Here is a 25,517-nt window from a genome sequence, read left to right on the forward strand (position 1 = left end):
CGAAGTACCCAGTTGGGGATCCTTTTTTCTTGCTCTAACCGATGTCAGAAAAAGTTAACAATTGTCTCGCCTGTGGAAAACAAATACACCACCGGGATTTCCATTCTTACTGTGTCACCTGTTTAGGCTCAGACCACGATGTACCTCGCTGTCGGTTTTGTGCTTTGTTCAATGCCTGAACTATTCGTCGGTTGGCCTTTATTGTAGCTAAATACTTTCGTTCTCCATCTCCGTATTCCGAAATGGCTTTGTAAGCCATCCGTCTTCCAATCTTCTGAAAAAAGGGTAAGATAAAGACAGACAGACAGCACAGGTCTAAAACTGCCAACAACGCTTCCGTTAAGGTAGCCGCCAGTTCACCAGTACTCAGTGAGGTGCTTTCGCAGCCCTTGATGCCCACTTTGATGGATTCGCAGGCCACTACCGAGACCCGTTCAGAGTCCGTTCAGTATGCCGTGAGACTCTTCTTTGACTATGGAACCTGCGGATGTCTCTACCTTGGATGGGTCCAGAGCCGCTGTGCAGGCACCAGCTTCTGAGGAAGTTCTTTGCATTACCGATATTCAACACAAACCAGCGACTTCTTTTGCGTCTTCAGTTCTTTCTAAAACTACCGAGTTTCTAAGGCCAAGAGTATAAGCTAACCCTAAAAAAACGACGACCCAAACTCAGGCTCCTGCTTCCTTGCCGCAATCTCAAATGCTTAAAATGGCAGAAGACCTGATTATGCTGATTAGGGGAAGCCAGCCTTCTCCTGCTAAGAGAACAAGAGACCTGTCCCTAGCAGCTTTAACCAACCAAGAGTCAGACGACTCTGAGATTTCTGAATATGAAGACCATGCCTTTGTCTGCCTATGAGGATTCAGATGCAGAGGAAGCCATCCCTTCTGCTTCCGGTCCAGATGATTTTTTTCTTTTGGTGAAACCCTACATACTTTGAGATAGATTTTCCACTGTGAATGCCAGGATTATCCTCAGTCCAAAAAGAGAGAGAGGGTATTTTTTGATTTACCACAGCACAGACCCTTGGCTATCCCTCCCGTTCTGGATGTTGTGGATGATGTCTTTATGGAATCCAGTCCAACTCCTGATACTTTACCCCCTGCTCCAAGGAAACCAGACAGGTAATATAGAGCCCTGACTCTCACAGATTTCTTTTCAGAAATCCTACTGCTGACCCTGAGGTCATCTCTCAAGGGCCTAAAGGAATAAAAGCAACTACTGCTAGGAATCCCACCCCTTCGGACAGGGATTCCCGAGCTTTAGACAGATGGGGTAAAAAAGTATACACCTCTGCAACTCTCGCCATTAGAGCATTGAATTGCCAGTTCCACATGCTGAAATACCAGCAACATACTATGGAACCTATTAAGCAAAAATTATCTACCTTTCCTGACTGCAGAAAATAAAGAATTACAGGAGCTTGTGCATTCTGCAAGCCAAGTCAGCAAGCATACCCTGCAATGTGGGTTTGACACTGTAGAAGCATTTTGCAGGGCAGCAGTCACAGGATCTGTACTTAAAAGGCATGCTTGGCTTAAGGAGCAGACCTTGCCAGACCATGTCAAATCAAAATTACTGGACACTCCTTTGAACAAGGATAATCTGTTTAGCACCAAAGCAGAAGAGGTTTTAAAAAAGATGGAAGAAAAAGCACATCTATGCAGCCAGTCAAAGATTTTTGCAAGTTCAGCCTCCAAGATTCAGTAGGCATTGCCCCTCGAAACATTGGTCCTTTCCAGCCCCCTCAAGGCCATCTCAAACTAGACGCAGGGGAAACAGACCCCCCCCCCCAGATTACAGTCTCAGGGTATGCAGAGATCTAAGCAGTGGAGTACCTCCACTTGTAAAACCTTACAGAAATAATTCACAATGACTTCTCAACTCCACCCCTCAGGTCTGCCCAATTGCTCGTGCCCCTAGGAGGAAAACGAGCCCACCATGCAAAAAACTGGACCTCCATCACCAATGATCGGTGGGTCCTCTGCATAGTATCCCAGGGGTACAAATTTTATTTCCCCATGTTGCCAACCCCAAAAGGGTTCCCAGACCTTCCGCCAAACCAGTGGGCAGAGGCACAAAACCCAAGTTCAATCCCTGCTCCCCATAAGGGCAATTTAGCCTGTTCCTGCAGAACAGATAGGCCAAGGTTTTTATTCCAGACTGTTCCTGGTACCCAAAAAAGACAATCTTAGATCTATCCATTCTAAACACCGTCCTGGTGGTACCAAAATACAAAGTGCTCACTCTACAGCAGCTTCTCCCTTTGGTGTCCAAAGATGCCTGGTTAGCCACCCTAGACCTAAAGGAAGCCTTATCTGTATGTTCCTTTCAGGGACTCTTGCAGGAAATATCTACATTTTAGGGCAGGATCTATGCATGATCAGTTCTCTGCACTTCCCTTTGGCTTATGCACTGCTCCCAGAGTCTTCACAAAATGCCTGTCTGCAGCCATTGCCTATTGCAGACAGTGGAAGATTCAAATATACCCTTACTTGGACGATTGCCTGAGTCATGCAGACAGTCAGGAAAAGCTGTTGCAGCACCTGACATTTCTAAAGGACCTTCCAACCTCCCTGGGGTACACTATCAACGAAAATAAATCAAAACTGGTCCCCAGTCAAAAGATTGTATTCCTAGGAGCAAGCTTGGACACAGCATCCCAGAATAGCATTCCTTACTCCAGAAAAACAGGCCTGACAGCCCTCTTCACTCAAATGGCCACCAAAACCCAACTATCCGCAAGGAAAATTCTGCAGGCTGTAGGGTTCATGGCCTCCTGCATTCTACTAATTCCATATGCCAGACTGCATATGAGGAAACGTCAGTGGTACTTTAAAAAGTCTTTGGTGCCAACATTCTCCGGACCTAGAAACTATAATACCTTGCCTCAGGGCAGAGTTTCTTTGGTGGGCAGCAGCATGCAACCACAACAAGGGACTTCCCTTTAAACAACCCCACGCCGCCCAGACCCTTACCACAGATGCATCAGACTATGCCTGGGGGGGCACATCTGGACAGCAGGTGCATTCAGGGCCACTGGACTCCAAACCAAATTCATCTGCACATCAACCAAAAAGAGATGCTAGCTGTTTACCATGCTCTGATAGCTTTCAGATCCCTACTCTCATCAGGGCCCTTTCTAATAAAAGCCGACAACACCACAGTGATGTGGTACATCAACAAGCAGGGAGGAACCCACTCTTACCCACTTTGCAGGCTAGCCATGACCCTGTGGAACACTGCCTTGGCTATGCATAATTCACCTGCAAGCTCAATTCCTGCCATGCAAACAAAACTCTCTGGCAGATGACTTAAGCAGAAATCTCCTAGACCCACAGAAGTGGCAATTAGACCTCAACACCTTCAGCCTTCTAACCCAGAAATGAGGTACCCCGATGGTGGACCTATTTGCCTCCCCCTACAGTCATCAGCTCAGCAAATTCTGCACCAGGGTACCTCATAGCAAGGCCTGGAAAGTGGATGCCCTATCTTTCCAGTGGGTAAACCTCTCAGTATATGCATTTCCCCCTCTGCCTCTTCATACAAGAGTACTACTCAAGACAGGAAGGACGAAGGGCAATCTTGATTGCCCCAGACTGGCCATGCCAACACTGGTACCCATTACTGCGCAGTCTGGCACCGGTGCCACCATGGCACCTACCCCAGATCCCAACCCTCCTCGCGCAGCAGGAGGGACAGATCTTGCCATCCGCAACTGCAAACCCTGAACCTTGCAGCCTGGCTTATTCCTTGAATTCTCCTCCAGTAGCCAGCCTAAGCAAGCAGATGCTGTACGTCATTTGTGAAGCCAGAAGACCCAGTACAAGGAAATCCTATGCTGATAAGTGGAAAAGGTATTGTTCCTGGATTCACTCTAAAGGATCAGACACAGTACAGCCCTCCTTACCTCTCATCCTGGATTACCTAGCAGACCTACTCCACAGAGGCCTAGCCTTCTCTTCCATTAAGATCCATGCCTCTGTCATCTCTGCTCACTACAGCACTGGGCCTCCTCTCTTCTCTCACCCTCTCATCAAACAGTTCCTGAGAGGGCTAACAACTTAAAGCCACCAAGAAGAGCCCGCACCCCTGCTTGGGAGCTTAACTTTTTTCTGGAAAAGCTCACGCTACCTCCCTTTGAGCCTGCCGCATCAGCAGAGTTAAAATGCCTTTCTTGGAAAAGAGCCTTGCTTCTGGCCATCACTTCAGCCAGAAGAGTGTCTGAGCTACAGGCACTTACGGCTGTGGAACCCTTCATTATTTTTCATGCTGACAGGGTCTCCCTCAGGACTTGCCCTACTTTTATGCCTAAAGTGGTGTCCAGTGTGGCTCTCAACCAATCTATCCATTGCCCACCTTTTTCCCTAATACTCAAAATAAGGGGGAAAGGATCCTGCACTCTTTTTAGACGTGCACAGACAGCTCAGATTCTACCTTGATGGGACTAAGCCTGTCAGGAAATCTGACCAGTTACTAGTCAACTGCACAAGGGGCTGAGGGTAAGGCCATATCAAAACAAACCATCTCCAAATGGATAGCACACTGTATCCATTTCTGTTAAAAACACCATGGGAAACCACCCCCTCTGGGGGGTCAGAGCGCATTCCACTAGGGCAACTTCAACCTCTACAGCATTCTTCAGGGGAGTCCCTACCAGGGACATTCTGGAAGCTGCTACGTGGAGTTCTGTTCTCACACCTTCACCAAGCATTACCACCTGCCTATCATTTCCAAATACAGGGCGGGTTTTGCAACAGCAGTCCAGCAGGGCATACTAGCCAGCCCCAACTCTTCTTGACTGCCACCACCCATTCTTCAGCTTTGGGAATCAACCCAAGTGTGATGACTGCAACAGTGAAACACGAAGAACATAGTTCAGTTGTGTACACTACCATAAATGTAGATGTTCGAGTGTATTCACTGTTGCAGTCCTGGTTTTCCCCCCTCCAGCCACCTTGTATCTCTCTCCCCTTCTATATTTCTCTTAATCACCCTGTACAAGGCTATTGGTATTTACTTTTTACTGGTGGTGTTTTTTTCCACCATAACTTAGCTCCCTTTTCGGGGGCTCCTAACATTTGGAGTAAGAAAAACTGGTGTAATGGCATCAGCTGCCTGTTTTTATACCCCTAACGACCTGACGTCAGTCCTGAAGTGACAGCAACCGACGCAGAAATACTAAGTCTCATATTTGGGCCGACTGAGGGCTACCTGCTGGAAGATGACCCAAGTGTGATGACTGCAACAGTGAATACACTCGAGCATCTACATTTATGGTAAGTGTACACAACTGTACTTTTTTCACCCTCTTATTCCACCTGGCCAGGGACAGTTATCACAAGTTAACTCACCATATGGATGATCTCACACAGGACAAAGGAACTCTCCTTCCCCTTCATCTGTCCACTCTTCAACTGACTCTTTGGGTGATATGGGTTTGATTCCTTTCCAACACCAGTTTTTTGAGGATGTCCTTATGGTCCTGCAGGAGGCCAGGATACACTGTACCAAAAAAATCATACGTGTCCAAATGGAAAAGATTCTCTGTTTGGTGTCTTAAATATCACCAGGAGCCGTTTTCAGTTGGATGTTCTTCGTGTTTCACTGTTGCAGTCATCACATTTGGGTTATCTGCCTGCAGGTAGCCCTCAGCCGGCCTGAATACCAGAGTCTTGGGATTTCTGCGTCAGATGCTGTCGCTTCTTCCATGTTGTCAGGGGTATAAAACATGCAGCCGACGTCGTCATATCAGTCTTATCGGTGCCCGAAGCAGTTTGCAAGTGCCGGTCGGCCGACTCCTGAAATTTTCATTTTCAAGTTTCAGATCCTTTTTTCTTGCTCTAACCAATGTCAGAAAAAATTAATAATTGTCTTGTCTGTGGAAAGCAAATACCTCATAGAGATTTTCATTCTTACTGCATCACCTGTTTAGGCCCAGACCACGATGTCCCTCGCTGTCGGTTTTGTGCCTTGTTCAATGCCCGAACTATCCGTCGTCAGGCAATTTTTGTAGCTAAATACTTTTGCTCTCAATCTCATACTCCATAATGGCGTCGGTAAGCCATCCGACTACCAATCTTCCGAAAAAACATAAGGATAAAGACAGAGACAGACCACATAGGTCCAAAACTGCCGATGACACTACAGTTAAGCTAGTCGCCAGTCCACCGGTACTCAGACGCTTCCACAGCCCCTGATACCAGCTTCTACAGATTTGCAGGCCTCTACTTCGACCCTTTCGGGGTCCAATATGCCATGTGATGCTTTTTTGACTGTGAACTTGTGGATGTCTCTACCTTGGATGGGTCTGGAGCCGCTGTGCAGGCACCGACTTCTGAGGGTGTATTCAGGCTTGCCGATTTTCGTATTAAACCGACAACTTTGTTTCAAGCCAAAATTACTGAATTTCTCAGGAAAGAGACTCGGAATTTTTAAACCTGCCTCAGCACAGGCCTCTAGCTATCCCTCCTGTTCTGGAGATTGTAGATGATGTTTTTTTGGAATCCAGCCTTACCCCGGATACTTTACCTCCAGCTCCCAGGAAACCTGACCGGTACTATAGAGTACCTGACTCTCACAGTCAAGAATCCTACTGCGGATCCAGAGACCATTTCCCAGGGACCAAAAGGCATTAAGGGTACTACTGCCAAGAATCCTACCCCTTCTGACAGGGATTCTAGGGCTTTAGACAGATGGGATAAGAAGATATACACCTCTGCTACACTGGCCATTAGGGCTTTAAATTGCCAGTTTCATATGTTAAACTATCAGCAGCATATTATGGGGCTAATTAAACAGAAAATGATGTTGATTCCTGACTGTGCAGAACACACAGATTTACAAGAGTTAATGCATTCTGCTGACCAAGTTGTTAAACATAATTTGCAGTGTGGTTTTGATGCTTTAGAAGCATCTTGTAGGGCTGCTGTCACTGGGTCTGTTCTTAGAAGGCATGCTTGGCTTAAGGAACAAAACTTGCCAGATCATGTCAAAGCAAAATTACTGGATGCACCCTTAAACCAAGAGCGCCTATTTGGCAATAAAGCAGAAGTTGTTCTCAAAAGGATGGAGAAAAAAGCTAAATCTATGCAAACTGTTATAGATTTCTTGCAAGTACAGCCACCTAGATTCAGTAGGCATTGGCCTTCAAAGAACTGGTCCTTTCCGGTCCCTTCCAGGCCTTCAGTCCAAACCCAGAGGCAGCAGGCCCCCAAGACTTCAGTCTCAGGTTATGCACAGGTCTAAGCAGTGGGGTGCTCCCACGTCCAAAACAGGGAGTAGTAAGCCACCTCCTATGGTAAACCTGCACAATGACTTATCCTTAACTACCCCAAGCCTTGCTCAAGTACTTAGGAGGAAAACTTGCCCTGCATGCAAAATACTGGGAATATATTACAAAAAAGACATATGGGTTTTAAACATTGTTTCCCTAGGATACAGATTCCACTTCCACTCACTCCCAACCCTAAGTGGATGACCAGACCTCCCCCCCAAACCAGTGGGCGGAGGCCCAAAAGCAAGTACTTTCTCTCCTCAACATCAAGGCTATTCATCCTGTCCCAGCAGAACAAAATGGACAAGACTTTTATTCAAGACTGCTCCTGGTTCCCAGAAAAGAAAACTCCTGGCGTCCTATCCTGGATTTATCTGTTCTCAACACCTTTCTGGTGGTTCCAAAATTCAAAATGCTAACTCTCCAACAGCTGCTTCCTATGCTAGCCAAGGATGCCTGGCTGGCAACCCTAGACTTAAAAGAAGCTTACCTGCGCATCCCCATAAGAGAATCTTGCAGGAAATACCTTTGCTTCAGGGCAGGCTCTGTGCACTATCAGTTCTCTGCACTTCTCTTTGGCTTATCTACTGTGCCTAGGGTATTCACAAAGTGCCTAGCTCCAGCCATTGCTTTTTGCAGGCAGAGAAGTGTTCAGATTTACCCATACTTGGACGATTGCCTGATTCAGGCGGAAAGTCAGGACTTCCTACTACAGCACCTGGCATTTGTAAAGAGACTTCTGACTTCACCGGGGTACACCATCAGCGAAAAGAAATCACACCTAGTACCCTGCCAACAGATTGTTTTCCTGGGAGCAAGCTTGAACACAACTTCCCAGATGGCATTCCTTACTCCAGAGAAGCAAATTTATTTGACAACTTACTTCAACCTACTGGCCACCAAAACCCAGCCATCTGCAAGGAAAATACTGCAAGCTCTGGGGTTCATGGCCTCTTGAATTCTGTTAATTCCATATGTAAGACTGCATATGAGGAAACTTCAATGGTATATAAAAAGTCTATGGTGTCTACATTCTCAGGACCTGGAAACGGTAATTCCTATCTTTCCGTGTCTAAGGGCAGAAATGTTCTTCGTGTTTCACTGTTGCAGTCATCACATTTGGGTTATCTGCCTGCTGGTAGCCCTCAGCTGGCCTGAATACCAGAGTTTTGTATTTCTGCGTCGGCTGCTGTCTCTTCTTCCATGATATCAGGTCATCAGGGGTATAAAACATGCAGCCGACGCCATTATATCAGTCTTTCTTGCCGTGCGTTGCCCGAAGCAGAAGCAGTTCGCAAGTGCTGGTGGGCCATCTCCTGAAATTTTCATTTTCAAGTTTCAGACCCGAAGTCTTCAAAAAAGATAAGTACCCTGTTGGGGATCCTTTTTCTTGCTCCAACCGATGTCAGTAAAAGTTAAATATTGTCTTGCCTGTGGAAAGCACATACCTCATAGAGATTTTTATTCTTACTGCATCCCCTGTTTAGGCCCAGACCACCACGTCCCTCGCTGTCGGTTTTGTGCATTATTCAACCCCTGAACTATTCGTCATCGGGCTATTTTTGCAGCCAATTACTTTCGTACTCTATCTCAGTACTCCGAAATTACTTCGTTAAGCCATCCAACTATCTATCTTCTGAAAAAAAACGTAAGGATAAAGACAGAGACAGACCGCATAGGTCCAAAACTGCCGATGCTTCTGTTAAGCTAGTTGCCAGTCCACCAGTACTCAGTGAGGCACTTTTGCAGCCCCTGATACCCGCTACTTCAGATTCGCAGGCCTCTATTGAGACCCATTCAGAGTCCGGTATGCCACAAGATGATGCTTAGACTATGGAACCTGTGGATGTCTCTACCTTGGATGAGTCCGGAGCTACTGTGCATCCAGAAGTTCCGAATCCCTCGGGTCAAAAACTCGCACTATGCCTAGAAAACAGATGACCAAACCACACGCTCAGGTCCATATGCCTCAAAAACAAATGCTTAGAATGGCTGAAGACCTTATTACCTTAATTGGGGGAAGCCAGCCTCCCCCCTCGAAGAGACCTAGAACTGAATTTCTTTCTGATTCTTCTGGTCAGGAATCTGATATTTCTGCTCCTTCTGATTACCAGGATTTGCCCTTATCTACATGTTCTTCGTTGCAGTCATCACATTTGGGTTATCTGCCTGCAGGTAGCCCTCAGCCGGCCTGAATACCAGAGTCTTGGATTCCTACGTCGGATGCTGTCTCCTCTTCCATTACGTCAGGTCATCAGGGGTATAAAACCTGCAGCCGATGCCATTACACCAGTCTTTCTTGACGTGTGGTGCCCGAAGCAGTTTGTAAGTGCCAGTCAGCCGACTCCTGAAATTTTCGTTTTCGAGTTTCAGAACCAAAATCTTCTAAAAAAGATAAGTACCCTGTTGGGGATCTTTTTTCTTGCTCCAACCGATATCAGTAAAAGTTAACAATTGTCTTACCTGTGGAAAGCAAATACCTCATAAAGATTTTCATTTGTACTGCATTCCTTGCTTACGCCCAGACCACAATGTCCCTCGCTGTTGGTTTTGTGCCTTGTTCAACCCCCGAACTATTCATTGTCGGGCTATTTTGCAGCAGATTATTTTGGTACTCAGTATACGTATTCCGAAATGGCTTCGGTAAGCCATCCAACTACCAATCTTCCAAAAAAAGTAAGGATAAAGACGGACTGCATAGGTCCAAAACTGCCGACAACACTTCTGTTAAGCTAGTCGCCAGTCTGCCGGTACTCTGGTGCTTTCGCAGCCCCTGATACCTGCTACTTCAGATTTGCAGGCCTCTACTGAGACCCATTTGGAGTCTGGTATGCTGCGAGATGCTTCTTCGACTATGGGGCCTGCAGATGTCTCTACCTTGGATGGGTCCGGAGCCACTGTGCAGGCACCGGCTTCTGAGGGTGAATTCAGGCCTACAGACTTGCATATTAAACCGACGCCATCTTCTTCATCCAGGCCTAAAACTTGCACCACGCCTAGAAAGCAGGCGTCCAAACTGCATGCTCAGGCCCATATGCCTAAAAAACAAATGCTTAGAATGGCTGAAGTCCTTATTACCTTAATTAGGGGAAGCCAGCCTTCCCCCTCTGAGACCTAGAACTGATTTTCCTTCTGATTCTTCTGATCAGGAATGTGATACTTCTATTTCTTCTGATTACCAGGATTTGCCTTTACAAACCTATGAGGATTCTGATGCAGAGGATTCCATTCTCTCTGGTTCACCTCCAGAAGATTTTTCTTTTGGTGAAACCTTGTACACTCTTAGGGAGCATTTCCGCTGGGAAAGCCAGGATTACTCTGACTCCAAAAAGAGGCTTAGGGAATTCTTCTCTTTCTTCAACACAGGCCTTTAGCTATCCCTCCTGTTCTGGACATTGTAGATGATGCTTTCTTGGAATCTAGCCTTTCAAAAAGCAAAACACATAAGCCAGCACAAGTTCTGTTGTATAAATGTTTTAATGTTAATAAACATGGGGCAAAAATACCCCTGCATAAATCAAACAGGTTTCGCCAAAACCTTCTTAGAAGGCATGCTTGACTTAAGAAATAAAACCTGCCAGATCATGTTAAAAATAAATTACTGGATGCTCCCTTAAACCAAGACTGCCTTTTTGGCAACAAAGCAGAAGAAGTCCTCAAAAGGATGGAGGAAAAAGCTAAATCTATGCAAACTGTTAAAGATTTCCTACAAGTACAGCCTCCCAAATTCAGTAGACATTGGCCTTCAAAGAACTGGTCCTTTCCAGTCCCTTCCAGGCCTTCTCAGTCCAAACCCAGGAACAGCAGACCACCTAGGCTACAGTCTCAGGTTACGCACAGACCTAAGCAGTGGGAGACTCCCACTTCCAAAGCAGGGAGTAGTAAGCCACCCCCCTACAGAATTCACCTTAACCCTTCCAAGCCCTGCTCAACTACCTGCTGCCTTAGGAGGAAAGCTTGCCCTGCATGCAAAAAACTGGGAACTCATTACCCAGGACAAATGGGTTTTGAACATAGTTTCCCAAGGATACAGATTCCACTTCCACACACTGCCAACATCAAATGGTTGGCCAGACCTACACCCAAATCAATGGGCGGAGGCCCAACAGCAGGTTCTCTCTCTCCTCAGTATCAGGGCTATTCAACCTGTCTCAGCAGAACAGTGGGGACAAGGTTTTTATTCAAGACTTTTTCTAGTACCCAGAAAAGACAACTCCTGGCATCCTATCCCAGACCTCTCTAATCCAGGATTGTCTTCCTGGGAGCAAGCTTGAACAGAACTTCCCAGATGGCATTCCTCACTCCAGAGAAACAAGTTTATTTGACAACCTACTTCAAACTATTGGCCATAAAACCCCAGCTATCTGCAAGGAAAATACTGCAAGCCCTGGGGTTCATGGCCTCTTGCATTCTACTAGTTCCATATGCAAGACTGCAAATGAGAAAACGCCAATGGTATCTAAAAAGCCTATGGTGTCAACATTCTCAGGACCTGGAAACAATGATTTATATCATTCCTTGTATGAAGGCAGAGTTCCTTTGGTGGGCAGAGGCCTGCTACCACAACAAGGGACTCCCGTTCACTCTACCCCCCTGCCACCCAAACCCTAACAACAGACTCATCAAACTATGCATGGGGGGCTCACATGGCAGGGCAGTACATTCAGGGCAAATGAAACCAGAGACAGATGCACCTGCATATCAGTCAAAAAGAAATGTTAGCTGTACAGACAACTATTGGTAAAGACAGACAACACCACAGTTATGTGGTACATAAACAAGCAGGGGGAACCTACTCGTACCCTCTCTGCAGACTAGCCATGGCTCTGTGGAACACACCCTTGAGCTACTAAGTACACCTACAAGCTAAATTCCTGCCAGGCAAACTAAATTCACTGGCAGACGACTTAAGCAGAAATCTCATGGACCCACACAAATGGAAACTAGAACCCAAAATATTCAACCTTTTGAGGAACAAATGAGGGACTGCAGAGGTAGACCTGTTTGCCTCCCCTCAGAACTACAGTTGAACAAACTCTGCACAAGAACTCCCCACAGTCAAGCTTGGAAAGTGGATGTCCTGTCCTTTACCTGGGATCGCCTCTCGGTTTATGCCTTTTCCCCCTCTGCCTCACCTCTCGAAGGTTCTACCAGAGATCAAACAGGACAAGCCAAGGACAATACTGATTGCACCAGACTGGCCACGCCAGCACTGGTACCCCCGCTTGCGCAGTATGACACTGCTGCAACCATGGCACCTGCCACAGACCCCTTCCCTGCTCTCCCAGCAGGCGGGCCAGATTCTGCACCCTCCGCTTCAAACCCTGAACCTTGCAGCCTGGCTAAGTCCTTGAGCTCTCCTTTATCATCCCTCAGTAAGCAGGTGCTGGATGTCATTCTGGAGGCAAGAAGACCTTGTTTAGTTCCAGACCACGATGTCTCGGTCTGTCGCTTTTGTGCTACATTCAACAAACGCACTATTAAGCGTCGGGCGGAGTTCACCCAGCATTATTTTGGAAAAGCATTTAACTATATTATGTCGTCGGGTACTCCGACTCCAGTTTTGTCTAAAAAACGCAAAGATAAGGACCGACACACGAGGTCCGCGGCCTCTACAGACACCACGCCAAAGCCGACTACACGTGGTCCGGTTCTCAGCGAGGCGCTTACGCAGCCCCTGACTACCAACGACACTTCTTTGACGGTGTCTCTTGTGCCCGAGGTCGCAGGCTCCTCGGCCCACACCCCGACTACAGATACCGAAGCTACTCTTGGCGTTGAAACTCAGAATGTGGACAGGTCCACCTCCACTCAAGCTGTCTTCAGACCTTCCTCTTCTTTCTCCATCAAGGCTTTCACTAAGTCTAAAGCATCCATGCACTCTAAGAGACCAGCTACACAGGGCCCATCTCCAGGCCCCATGCCTAAGAAACAGATGCTTAAAATGGCTGAGGATTTAATTACTCTTATCAGAGGTTCTCCGCCCCCACCGGACAAAAGGCCCAGAGTGGAGGAAGATTCCCCCTCCTCTGATCAGGGCTCCATTAGTTCAGAGCACTCTGATGATAAGGAACATTCTTGCTCCCCTTTTGAAGACTCTGATGCGGAGGAGTCCATTCCTTCTGTATCCCCCCTGAGGATTACTCATTTGGGGAAACTTTGCATACCTTAAGGGAACACTTCCACTGGGAAGGCCAAGATTATTCAGATTCCAAGAAAAGGCTTAGGGAATTTCTCTTGCTACCTCAGCACAGGCCTCTGGCTATACCTCCTGTCTTGGACATCCTAGATGATGTTTACTCGGAGGCCTGCCTTAACCCGGACTCTCTACCTCCAGCTCCAGTTAAGCCTGACAGGTACCACAGGGTTCCTGACTCACACCAATTTCTATACAAAAGCCATGCTGCTGACCCAGAAACCATCTCACAGGGCCCCAAGGGAGTTAAGGCCTCCATTGCTAAAAACCCATTACCTTCCGAGAGAGATTCCAGATCCTTAGAAAGGTGGGGGGAAAAGGTATATACCTCGGCTACCTTAACCATGAGGGCCTTAAACTGTCAGTTTCATATACTAAAATACCAACAGTTTTTGTTATCACAATTGAAAAGTAAAATGTCACAACCTGAACAACCAGTCTTGAAGGAGTTGCAGGATTTGATGCATAGTGCAGAACAAGTGGGTAAGCATACCTTACAATGTGGTTTTGATGCTCTAGAGGCCTCATGTCGAGCTGCTGTTACAGGATCAGTCATACGTAGGCATGCCTGGCTCAAGGAACAAGCCTTGCCTGATCATGTCAAAGCTAAATTACTAGACACCCCTCTTCAAAAGAATGTACTATTTGGTGCTAATGCTGAGGAGGTATTGAGGAAAATGGAGGAAAAGGCTAAATCAATGCAAACTGTGAAAGATTTTCTACAGGTACAACCCCCACGTTTTAGTAGAAATTGGCCTTCCAAAAACTGGTCCTTTCCTGCCACGGACAGACCCCAAAGAGGCAGATACAGGCACCCAAGGGGCAGAGGACAATCCCAAGGATCGTTTAGAGGCAGACAATGGCAAGCTCCTACACAAAGAGGTGGTGAGGATAACTCGCAATCTTTCAGAAAGCAAACCCAATGACTTTCCCCTTTGCATGCCAACCAAGTCTCAAATGGCAGCCCCCTTAGGAGGAAAGCTGGCATTATTTTCAAAAAATTGGCATATTGTCACAAAGGACAAATGGATCCTGGACATTATAAACAGAGGCTACAAATTCCATTTTCACACCCTTCCAAAAATGAGAGGCATGCCAAACCTGCCTCACAATCAAAGGGCAGAGGCACAAAAGCAAATTACAGATCTCATGCACATGAAAGCTATTCAAGAGGTACCTACAAACGAACAAGGTCAAGGTTTTTATTCCAGGCTATTTCTGGTACCAAGGAAGGGAAAAGACTGGAGACCTATTTTGGACCTATCCATCCTAAACACATTTCTACTCGTACCAAAATTCAAGATGCTCACTCTACAGCAACTTCTTCCCATGCTGGGCAAGGAGTCTTGGCTGGTAACATTGGACCTCAAGGAGGCATACCTGCATGTCCCAATCAGACAAAATTGCAGAAGGTACCTCAGATTTCTTGCAGGTTCAACTCATTATCAATTCTCTGCATTGCCCTTTGGCTTATCTACTGCGCCCAGAGTATTCACGAAATGCCTGGCATCAGTAATTGCCTACTGCAGACTTCAAGGGATACAAATATACCCCTATTTGGACGACTGCCTGATCCAAGCGGACAGCAAGCACATTCTTCTGAAACATCGGGCTTATGTAATAATGTTGTTGAACTCTCTGGGATACACATTCAACAAAAAGAAATCAAGGCTAATACCCTCTCGGAAGATAATTTTCCTGGGTGCCAATTTGGACACAAACACCCAGATGGCCTACCTCACGCCAGAGAAGCAGGGGCATCTAATTCAATACTTCAGAACACTAACAATTTGCACCAGGCTGACTGCAAGGAAAATCCTGCAGGCTCTGGGATTCATGGCATCTTGCATCTTACTAATCCCATGTGCAAAGCTGCATATGAGGAAACTACAATGGTACCTGAAAAACATATGGTCTCAACACAGCCACAGTTTGGAAACAATAATACCACTAATTCCATGTCTGCAAAAGGAATTTCTGTGGTGGGCTCAAGCATGTCAAACAAACACAGGTCTTCCATTCAGCAAGCCTCAAGCAAATCAAGTCATCACAACAGACGCCTCGAACTACGCCTGGGGGGCGCACATGTCAGATCGGTGCATTCAGGGCAAATGGTCCCAAAAACAAAAGCACCTTCACATCAATCAAAAGGAAATGCTAGCAGTAATAAATGCTATTATAGCTTTCAAGGACCTTCTACAACCAGGTCAGCTATTGATAAGAATGGACAACGCCACAGTTATGTGGTACATAAACAAACAAGGAGGCACACATTCTTACCCCCTATGCAGACTGGCCATGTCACTCTGGAACATGGCCATGGACTTACAAATGGAACTACAAGCACAGTACTTGCCAGGCAAGGAAAACACGCTGGCAGACAACCTAAGCAGGAATATGACAGATCCACACGAATGGAAATTGCATACAAAAGTTTTTACAGAAATAATCCAAGAATGGGGAAGGCCAGACATAGATCTCTTTGCCTCCCACAAAAATCATCAATTGACAAAATTCTGCTCAAGGATTTTCCATCCAAAGGCCTGGAGAGTGGACGCTCTCTCTTTCAGTTGGGCATCAGTGACAGTTTATGCCTTCCCACCTCTTCCTCTGCTGCCCAAAGTTCTATTGAAAACCAAAGCAGACAGACCAAAGATGATTCTCATTGCTCCGGACTGGCCAAGGCAACACTTGTACCCACTCCTGAGGAGCCTGACGCATTCCCCACCATGGACCCTGCCTCTAATGCCTCTTCTTCTGACTCAGCACAGCTTCAAAACTCTTCACAGCCAGCTAAGAACACTCATTCAAGCCGCATGGAAGATTCCTTAGCATCACAACAGGCCCTACTCTCCAAGGAGGTGCAGGATGTCATTTTGGAGGCCAGAAGGCCATCAACTAGAAAAGCTTACTCCGCAAAATGGAAACGGTTCTGTGTCTGGAATGAGAAAAAGGGCCAGGATCCTGGAAAACTGAATTTACCTCAAATACTACAATATTTGGCTGAGCTGCTAAGCAGTGGACTTTCATTCTCCTCCATCAAAATCCATGCCTCAGCCATATCTGCAGAATACAACACTGATCCACCTTTATTCTCTTACCCTCTCTTAAGACAGTTCCTCAGAGTGGCTAAGAATTTAAGACCTCCAAGGAAACAACCAATACCTGCTTGGGATCTTAATTTCATTCTGGAAAAACTGACCTTGCCTCCCTTTGAGCCAGCTGCCTCATCAGATTTGCAATATTTGTCCTGGAAAACAGCTTTCCTTTTGGCTATCACCTCAGCTCGTAGAGTTTCAGAACTACAGGCTCTCATGGCTGTCCAACCTTTTATCATCTTCCATCAGGACAGAGTTTCCTTACGAACCAACCCGTCCTTTATGCCTAAAGTGGTATCCAGGGTAGCTTTAAACCAGGCCATACATTTACCTACTTTTTATCCAAATCCTCAAAACAAAGGGGAGAGATTACTACATTCCTTGGACATCCACAGACAACTGCGTTATTATTTGGACAGAACAAAGCCTTTCAGAAAATCAGAACAGCTCTTTGTGTCCTATGCGGTAGGAGCTCAAGGAAAGCCAATTTCCAAACAGACAATCTCAAAATGGATAGCCCACTGCATATGTTTTTGCTATTCCTTTTATGGCAAAACTGTGCCTACAGGCATTAGAACTCATTCCACCAGGGCCACAGCCACCTCTGCAGCCTTCCTACCAAGGATATTTTGGAAGCAGCCACTTGGAGTTCTGTGCATACCTTCTCCAAGCACTACAACCTACCATTATACTCCAAATCTAGAGCAGGCTTTGCCACTGCAGTCTTGCAGGGCATTTTGGCTCCTCCGAGTTCCACCTAGTGCCTACCACCCCTTTCTTAGCTTTGGGATTCTACCCATCTGTTATGAGTGCAGCTGTATGCACGATGAACATAGTACAGTTTTGTACCTACCATAAATGTAGATGTTCGAGTGCTAATACAGCTGCAGTCCAGGTTTCCCTCCCTCCTTCCCCTCTTGGGACAGACCTATAGGCTAACTCATCCTCATACAACCTGATTGGGGTATTCATTTATGATGTATTTGCTTGCAACTACTGTATTTTTATTATATTGCACTGCATTATTACACAAATTTATGTATTGCCTTCCTTCTGGGGGCACCTGACATCTGGGGCAAGAAAAACCGAAGAAAATGGCGTCGGCTGGTTCCTTTATACCCCTGTCGCTCTGACGTCAGGGAAGAAGCGACGACAACCGACGCCGGACCTAGACTTTGGAATTCGGCCGACCGAGGACCCGCCTGACGGCAGGAGAACCCATCTGTTATGACTCCAGCTGTATTAGCACTCGAACATCTACATTTATGGTAGGTACAAAACTGTACTTTTTATACCCCTGATGACCTGACATCATGGAAGAAGAGAAAGCATCCGACGCAGAAATCCGAAGACTCTGGTATTCAGGCCGGTTGAGGGCTACATGCAGGTAGATAACACAAATGTGATGGCTGCAACAGTAAATACACTCGAACATCTACATTTATGGTAAGTGGTCACAACTGTAATTTCCTTTGGTGGGCAGAGGCCTGTAACCACAAGGGACTCTTTCACTCTACCCCTTGCCGCCCAAACTCTAACAGACGCATCAGACTATGCATGGGGGGGGCTCACATGGCATGGCAGTGCATTCAGGGCAAATGGAACCCAAAGCATATGCACCCGCATATCAATCAAAAAGAAATGTTAGCTGTACAGAATGCTCTGACAGCCTTCAAAGGCCTTATTCTTCCAGGACAACTATTGGTAAAGACAGACAACAGCACAGTTATGTGGTACATAAACAAGCAGGGGGGAACACATTCCTACCCACTCTGCAGACTAGCCATGGCTCTGTGGAACACAGCCTTGAGCAACCAAGTGCACCTACAGGCTCAGTTCCTGCCAGGCAAACTAAATTCACTGAAATCTCATGGACCCACACGAATAGAAACTGGAACCCAAAATATTCAAACTTTGGGGAACAAATGGGGGGGGACACCAGAGATGGACCTGTTTGCTTCCCCTCAGAACTATCAATTGAACAGATACTGCACCAGAACTCCCCACAGCCAAGCTTGGAAGGTGGATGCCCTGTCCTTTTCCTGGGAAAACCTCTCAGTCTATGCCTGTGCCCCCCTATGCCTCTCCTCTCAAAGGTTCTACTAAAGATCAAGCAGGACAAGCCAAGGACAATCTTGATTACACCAGACTGGCCACACCAGCGCTGGTATCCTCCTCTGCGCAGTCTGACAGTGCTACAACCATGGCACCTGCCTCAGACCCCTTCCCTGCTGTCCCAGCAGGGGGGGCCAAATTCTGCACCCTCAGCTTCAGACCCTGAACCTTGCAGCCTGGCTAATTCCCAGAACTCACCTCTAGCAACCCTCAGTAAGCAGGTGCTGGATGTCATTCTTGAGGCAAGGAGGCCTAGTACTAGAAAATCCTATTCAGAAAAGTGGAAAAGATACTGTTCCTGGAGCCAGTCTCAAGGGATGGCCACAACTGTGCCCAGCTTACCTCATGTACTAGATTACTTAACAGAAATGCTCCACAAGGGCCTATCCTTGTCTTCAATTAAGATTCATGCCTCTGCCATCTCACCTCATTATAATACTGAGCCACCCCTCTTCTTTCATCCTCTGGTAAAACAGTTCCTTAGAGGGGCCAAAAATGTAACCCCCCCCCCCCAGGAGAATTCCCACTCCAGCCTGGGACCATAACTTTGTATTGGAAAAACTACACCCCCCCCCCATTTGAACCGGCTGCTACAGCAGAGTTGAAATTCCTCTTATTGAAAACAGCTTTACTTCTAGCCATCACTTCAGCAAGAAGTGTGTCTGAACTGCAGGCCCTTATGGCAGTGGAACCCTTCATTATCTTCCATGCGGACAGGGTTTCCCTCAGGACTAACCCATCTTTTATGCCCAAGGTGGTGTCTAGTATGGCTTTAAACCAGTCCATTCATTTGCCTACTTTTTTCCCTAATCCTCAAAATAAAGGGGAAAGGATACTATATTCTCTAGATGTGCACAGACAGCTTAGATTCTATTTGAACAGGACTAAGCCTCTCAGAAAATCTGACCAGCTGCTAGTCAGCTTTGCTGCAGGGGCAGAGGGGAAGGCCATTTCAAAGCAAACCATATCTAAATGGATAGCACAGTGCATCCATTTCTGCTACAGGCACCATGGAAAACCTACCCCACAGTAGATAAGAACACATTCCCCTAGGGCTACATCTACCTCTACTGCATTTCTCAGAGGAGTCCCTACCAGGGACATCCTGGAAGCTGCAACCTGGAGCTCGGTACACACTTTTACCAAGCATTACCACTTGCCTATCTTTTCTAAATCCAGAGCTGGATTTGCCACAGCAGTCTTACAGGGCCTGATTGCCAGCCCTAATGCTTCTTAATCTACCTCCATCCTTCCTTAGCTTTGGGAATCAACCCAAATGTGATGACTGCAACAGTGAAACACGAAGAACATAGTACAGTTGTGTACACTTACCATAAATGTAGATGTTCGAGTGTATTCACTGTTGCAGTCCTGGTTACCCTCCCTCCAGCCCCCTGATTGTCTTTGCTTTCAACTATCCTTTTTGGTTTGGCATATGTTATACTGTGTGTATTTGCTTTTTGCTGGGGGTGTTCCACACCATATAATTGCTTCATATTTTTGGGGCACTTGACATCTGGGGCAAGAAAAACTGATGTAATGGCATCAGCTGCATGTTTTATACCCCTGACGAACTGACGTTTTTGAAGAAGCGACAGCATCCGACGCAGAAATCCCAAGACTCTGGTGTTCAGGCCGGCTGAGGGCTACCTGCGGGCAGATAACCCAAATGTGATGACTGTAACAGTGAATACATTCTAATATCTACATTTATGGTAAGTGTACACAACTGTACTTTCTTACTTGTGTGAGCTTACTGCATGCTGACTGGGCATATTCTTCAGTGAAAACTCACTTGTCAGCCTTTTCTGTCCATCTGCAACTTTCCCCTCTAGGTTTGAGGTCAGGCAGTTTCTTAAAGGCATCCTTCATATTAGACCTCCAAGAAAGCCCGTTCCTTCTTGGGATCTTAATTTTTGCCCCTGAAAAGCTGACTCGGGCTCCTTTTGAGCCTGCTGCTGCTGCTCCTTTGCAACATACCTGGAGGACTGTTTTATTAGTTGCTTTGACCTCTGTTAGAAGGATATCTGAACTACAGGCATTGAGGGGCAGTCCTTACAGTTTTTTGTTTCATAGAGACTGGGTTTCTGTTTGCATGAATCCTTCTTTTGTGCCCAAGGTGGTTAATGAGCTGTCCCCAGTCTGTCCAGCTTCTTTCTTTTTCCCCCCTTTCCGCAACCTGCTAGTGGGAAGATTCTTCATACTTTGGATTTGTATAGATGGCTCATATTACTTGATCAAAACAAATGCCTTTCGTAAATCTGATCAGCTTTTTCTTTCTTTTCATACCAGGATGTTGGGTTTGGCAGTTTGTAAGCAATTCAGCTTTTCCTAGATTTCCAAGGCCATTTCTTTTTGTTATCCTTTTTATTTTTGCAGTTGTTTGCTTCTGTGAGGACTCATTCTACTAGAGCAGTGGCTTCCTTGGGGGCTTTCTTCCAAGGTTTGGACACCAGCTCCATCCTTGAAGCTGCTGCTTGGTCTTTGGTTCACATATTCACAAAACTTTACAAATTGGATGTCATTTCCAAGGTCAGGGCAGGTTTTGCCAAGGCTATCCTGCATGGGTTTGTGGAGAGCTCGTCCTTGCCTTCCTCCTCCCTACCTTCCCTGTAGCTTTTATACTCTCCCAGAGGTGATAAATACTACAACAGTGATATGGAAGGACATAGTACAGTTGAGTAAAATCTTACCATAACAATAGATGTCCTTCTTTTCACTGTTGCAGCATTCACTCCCTCTCTCCCATCCCCTATCTGTTTTCTTTTCTTTTTGCATAGGTAGTGTTTTCTTCTGGCTCAGAGGCTCTTTTCTCCATTCCTTCATTTTTCTGGATGTACTGGTGGTCCTAGTTCTCCTGGGGCACTTCAGCTCCGAGTTGGGAGCGTATGTAGGCTACCTTTATGCCCTACATTTGCGTGGGGAGCATGCATATGATGTACAACACTGCCTAAGTAATAAAGGCTTTGGTATCCTGTCTGGATGTTGGGCTACCCTTGGCAGGGGATCACAGAAGTGATGAGTACTATATGAAAATGACATCTACTGTTATGGTAAAATTTTATACCACTGTACTTTTTTAGTATTACTGAGTTAAGCCTCTTGCACAGGGAGGCGAGTTCAAAGCTCGCCCCAAGTTAAAAAAATTGATCACGTGAGCCTGTTCCCAATCAGACATGCTCATTCTTGGCTTCTAAAAGTCAAGTTGATTTAGGTGACCTTAATTCAGTTTATTACTGACGTGGCAATGAATTCCATTAAATTCACTGTTAGCTGAATGATTTATTTCCCCATTTAATAGCACGCCTTGTGTGTATTTCCTCTCACACTGAAGTTTAGTTTTTTTACTGCCTGTATAAGCAAATCTGTATGAGTGACATTAGGTAGATGTTCTCAGTTCATACTTACTGTGAAAAGTTTACTGTATGTATATACTGGTTTTGGTCACTTTTTAAATAGTAGCACTGGTGTGCTTAAAAGAACTGTTTTTGATTTCTACAGCTTGTAGTGCCATGCATTGCTGATTTTTGTTGCTATTATAGAATCTTTTTACTAATGGAGTTTCAATTTTTGTAATTTCAGGCTGCACCTAACTGGGCAGTTCAGGATACAGGATTGTATTGAGCCTTTGCTGGAGAGGACCACACACGTTTTATGACAGTGAAGCATTGAACATAATACAAATATGACTCTTGGTCTTATTATTATGGATAATGAGGGAAGTCTTTTCAACAAACAGCTAAATAAAATGAAGATTTTGCTTCTCATGTCTTTAATTTGTTCATTCCAAAACTGATGTCTACTAGTGGTCTTATTACAGTGTATTATTGTATGCAAGGGATACTTTAGCTCTTAAAATCTGTTTTAGCAAAGAGCAACTCACCCACTGTAATCTTCCATAACACACAGTGGCAATGGTGCAGCACTGTCCTTAACCGTCTCAGTGGTGTAATACACACCATCTCTTCAGAAGATTTTTGCTGTTTCAAGGACTTGGACAACCAAAGCTACTAAAAAGATATTATTGACCTTTAATTTTTCCTCTTTAATGACCCCATTGTTCATTTAGAGACCAGTCACTCTGCCTTTATGTAGATATTGCTGTTATTATAGTGTAACAGTCTTTAAAAGCAGTGTCAAATGAAGACCTGTAAATTTCAGCAAGGAAGCACCGCCAGAAAGGAGCTTTTGTCGATGCACTTTTGATTTTTCTGGTAGCCTTCTGGGTGTACATAAATTCCAGTACCTTGTTACTTCTGTAACTGTGAAATAAATATGAGCCTTATAACTGTGTAAGGTGAGCCACTCTGTCATCTATTGTAAGTGTTAAATGGTTGACTACAGACAGCAGAAACATATTATTACAAGAGTACATTGAAAAGATGATTCTGCATGGTGACTGTGGGTCCCCCACCTTCCACATCCTTAAGTGTGACTATATTAACTTTGAAGCTTCACAGCTTCAGAATGAAGGGGAAATATTCAGCATATCAGCTGTCTCTTTAGCATAGAGGTGGTGTTAACCTGTACATTAATATGTTTAGACACCAGGAGTGTTGGGGTGCAGTCTACTCTTCCTGTCAAGCAAAGAAACAAGTCATTTTTTAAACAGATATTTATATACAGTTTGGTACAAAGCTTTTGACACATAGATTTAAAGTCGTAATTGAAGGGTATTTCACTTACCATGCAAAACAGAGTGATCTGATGCCATCTATTTTCATTCCTCAACGTATGGGTATCTGATCTGATTTCGGGTTTTACTGTGCCTCTTTTCTTGCAGACTCTTGGATCTGACTCTCTAGTTCCTCCCCTTACCCATAATGCCCCCCTTGCCGTTGTATTACCTCAGATGTCATTTGCTACTATTATGGTTCAGATGTGAATCGCGCTCTCTCGAGCTGTGGGTTGTATCTAACTTTCATTTTTGTATACCTCTCCTCCCTTTACTATTTTTATTGTTTTTCCACTTGGTTTCTGCCCATTTATGGATATTTTTTGTTACCATTGCTGGTAACCTTTTCTTGTTTTGTACCTCACTACCAGAGGTAGTCTCGATTTTTACCATTGTTGGTAATTTTTTTCTCTTTCTTCTTTCTCGCTAAATGGGAAGTTTCTTTGGGGGAAGTTTTTTTCCTTTTTCTTCCTTTGACTTTTTGTCCTTTCCTGGTCTTGGCTGAAAAGCCAACTGGATTTAAGAAGTGCACTTCTGTGGGCATAAGATACACACTTCTGTTGCCCACAGGGAGCGCATTTGCTGTTTAGGCCCAAGTCACCTGGATTACCCCTGTCAAATATGTATGGGTTTAAAACCAGGGCCATAAGTTATAGGCGCATTAAACTGGTACTGAAGGGCCTTCTTCCTGCTTTAGCTCCTCCATCTGCTTCTGCATCAGTGACTCAGCTCCCCTCCAGAAAGTCTAAATCTTCTTCGGAGCCCAGAGAGCACAGAAAACACTCTCCTGTTTGGTCTCCAAAGTCTACTCCGATCTCTGTTCCACCTGGCAAAATGCTGAAATGCACAGATACTTCTTTAGACCTGATGCCAACTGCTTCAAAAATCACCTCTGTTCTCTCTGGATCTCTCCATGGCTAAAATCCCCCTTTTTGCAGGACACCCCAGGAGGTTGTTTCATCTTCCATCCACTTCCTCATCTATCAGGTCCTCCTGAAGTCTCTCCAAAGCTGATGAGAAAGGGATAGTGAAATTTCTCAGAGCTCAGATCCAGATGGGGGTCCTATTGGCTCCTGCTCCCATCGGATTTGTGAGTCTTCTACCTGTTTCCCATCCCGTTTTCTCCTTCTCCAATTCAACCAGCTATTTCAGAGCTGTCGGATCTAAAAGCCCCTTGAGTCAGTGTCAAATTCAACGATAGCTTCTTCCTCAAATCTGTGTCCCTGACTTATTCAGCACCGACCCCCCCCCCCCCCCTTGAGCAGGAAGACTCTCTGAGCTGAAATCTTTGGCACAAGATCCGGGGGGGTGGTGTCGTCGTCCAAGGGTTTAGGAGGCGTTGCTTCTCCTCAGAGCTTCAGCACTGGACAGCTCAAGCCCAACTCCTCCTTCTGAGCAGAGATCTGGGTAGGTTTGGAGCTTAACATCACTAGGAGTTTCAGCTCTGGTGAGGTTGGCTATGGCTTTTCCTGGTCCCTCTGCCTTCAAGGTGGTGGTGAAGGTATTTTTCTCGTCTGAGATCACTTTTGACTCTTACTACTACTGATTCTAACCTTGTCCATCCTTCGGAGCTAGCTTATGAGCCTCATCTGCCTCATGAGCTTCCAGGCAGTTCCAGTCCTGGAACTTCCTGCTGCTTCTGGCACCTCTCCAGATCATCCCACTGAAGAGGTTCCATGGAAGAGGCTATGTAAGAGAAGACACTTAGATTCCCTCCCAGGAATCTGGCTGAAGATATTGATTTTGAGGAAGAAGGGTCCCCAGATCACCACCAGATGACGTCTCCTTTAGAGACGTTCTAGAGATCCTTCACCAGAAAGGTGGTTGGTCCTTCAAACCTCCTGTCTAGGAGAGTCTGTATTCCTAGAAGCCTTTGAGTCCGGCCCATCTATGTCTTTGGTAACGCTTCCCAGAGGCTGACCTCATAGACCTCGTCTCCTGACGGGCTCGGAAGGAGCTAAATACTGTAGAACTAATTCTTCGTCATCCAGACGAGATCCCAGCTCCACCCAAGAACAGAACCTTTTGGAGTAAGGGAATTCCTCTAAATGCCATGGCTGTAGTGACAGCCACAACAAAGGAATTGGCTGAACAGAGCTCCCGTCCATCCCCCTAATAAGAGAGTCTAGGGCGTTTGGCAGGTTTGGAAAGCACGAC

General features: G+C 45.8%; 1 protein-coding gene across 1 annotated transcript in view; it reads left to right on the forward strand.

Moving 5' to 3' along the window:
• The window catches only part of EIF3E (eukaryotic translation initiation factor 3 subunit E), a gene marked incomplete in the record, with an annotated part of 1,040,336 nt that extends 1,017,884 nt beyond the window's left edge, over positions 1–22,452 (forward strand). Inside the window, 1 exon segment of the mRNA XM_044065734.1 lies at positions 22,268–22,452. Coding sequence (XP_043921669.1) covers positions 22,268–22,309 — 42 coding nt within the window.
• Positions 22,453–25,517: the final 3,065 nt, after the last annotated feature.

The sequence above is a fragment of the Protopterus annectens genome, chromosome 3.part0 (genome assembly GCF_019279795.1).
Source record: "Protopterus annectens isolate FY-2018-M chromosome 3.part0, PAN1.0, whole genome shotgun sequence".
NCBI classification, from domain to species: Eukaryota; Metazoa; Chordata; order Ceratodontiformes; family Protopteridae; genus Protopterus; species Protopterus annectens.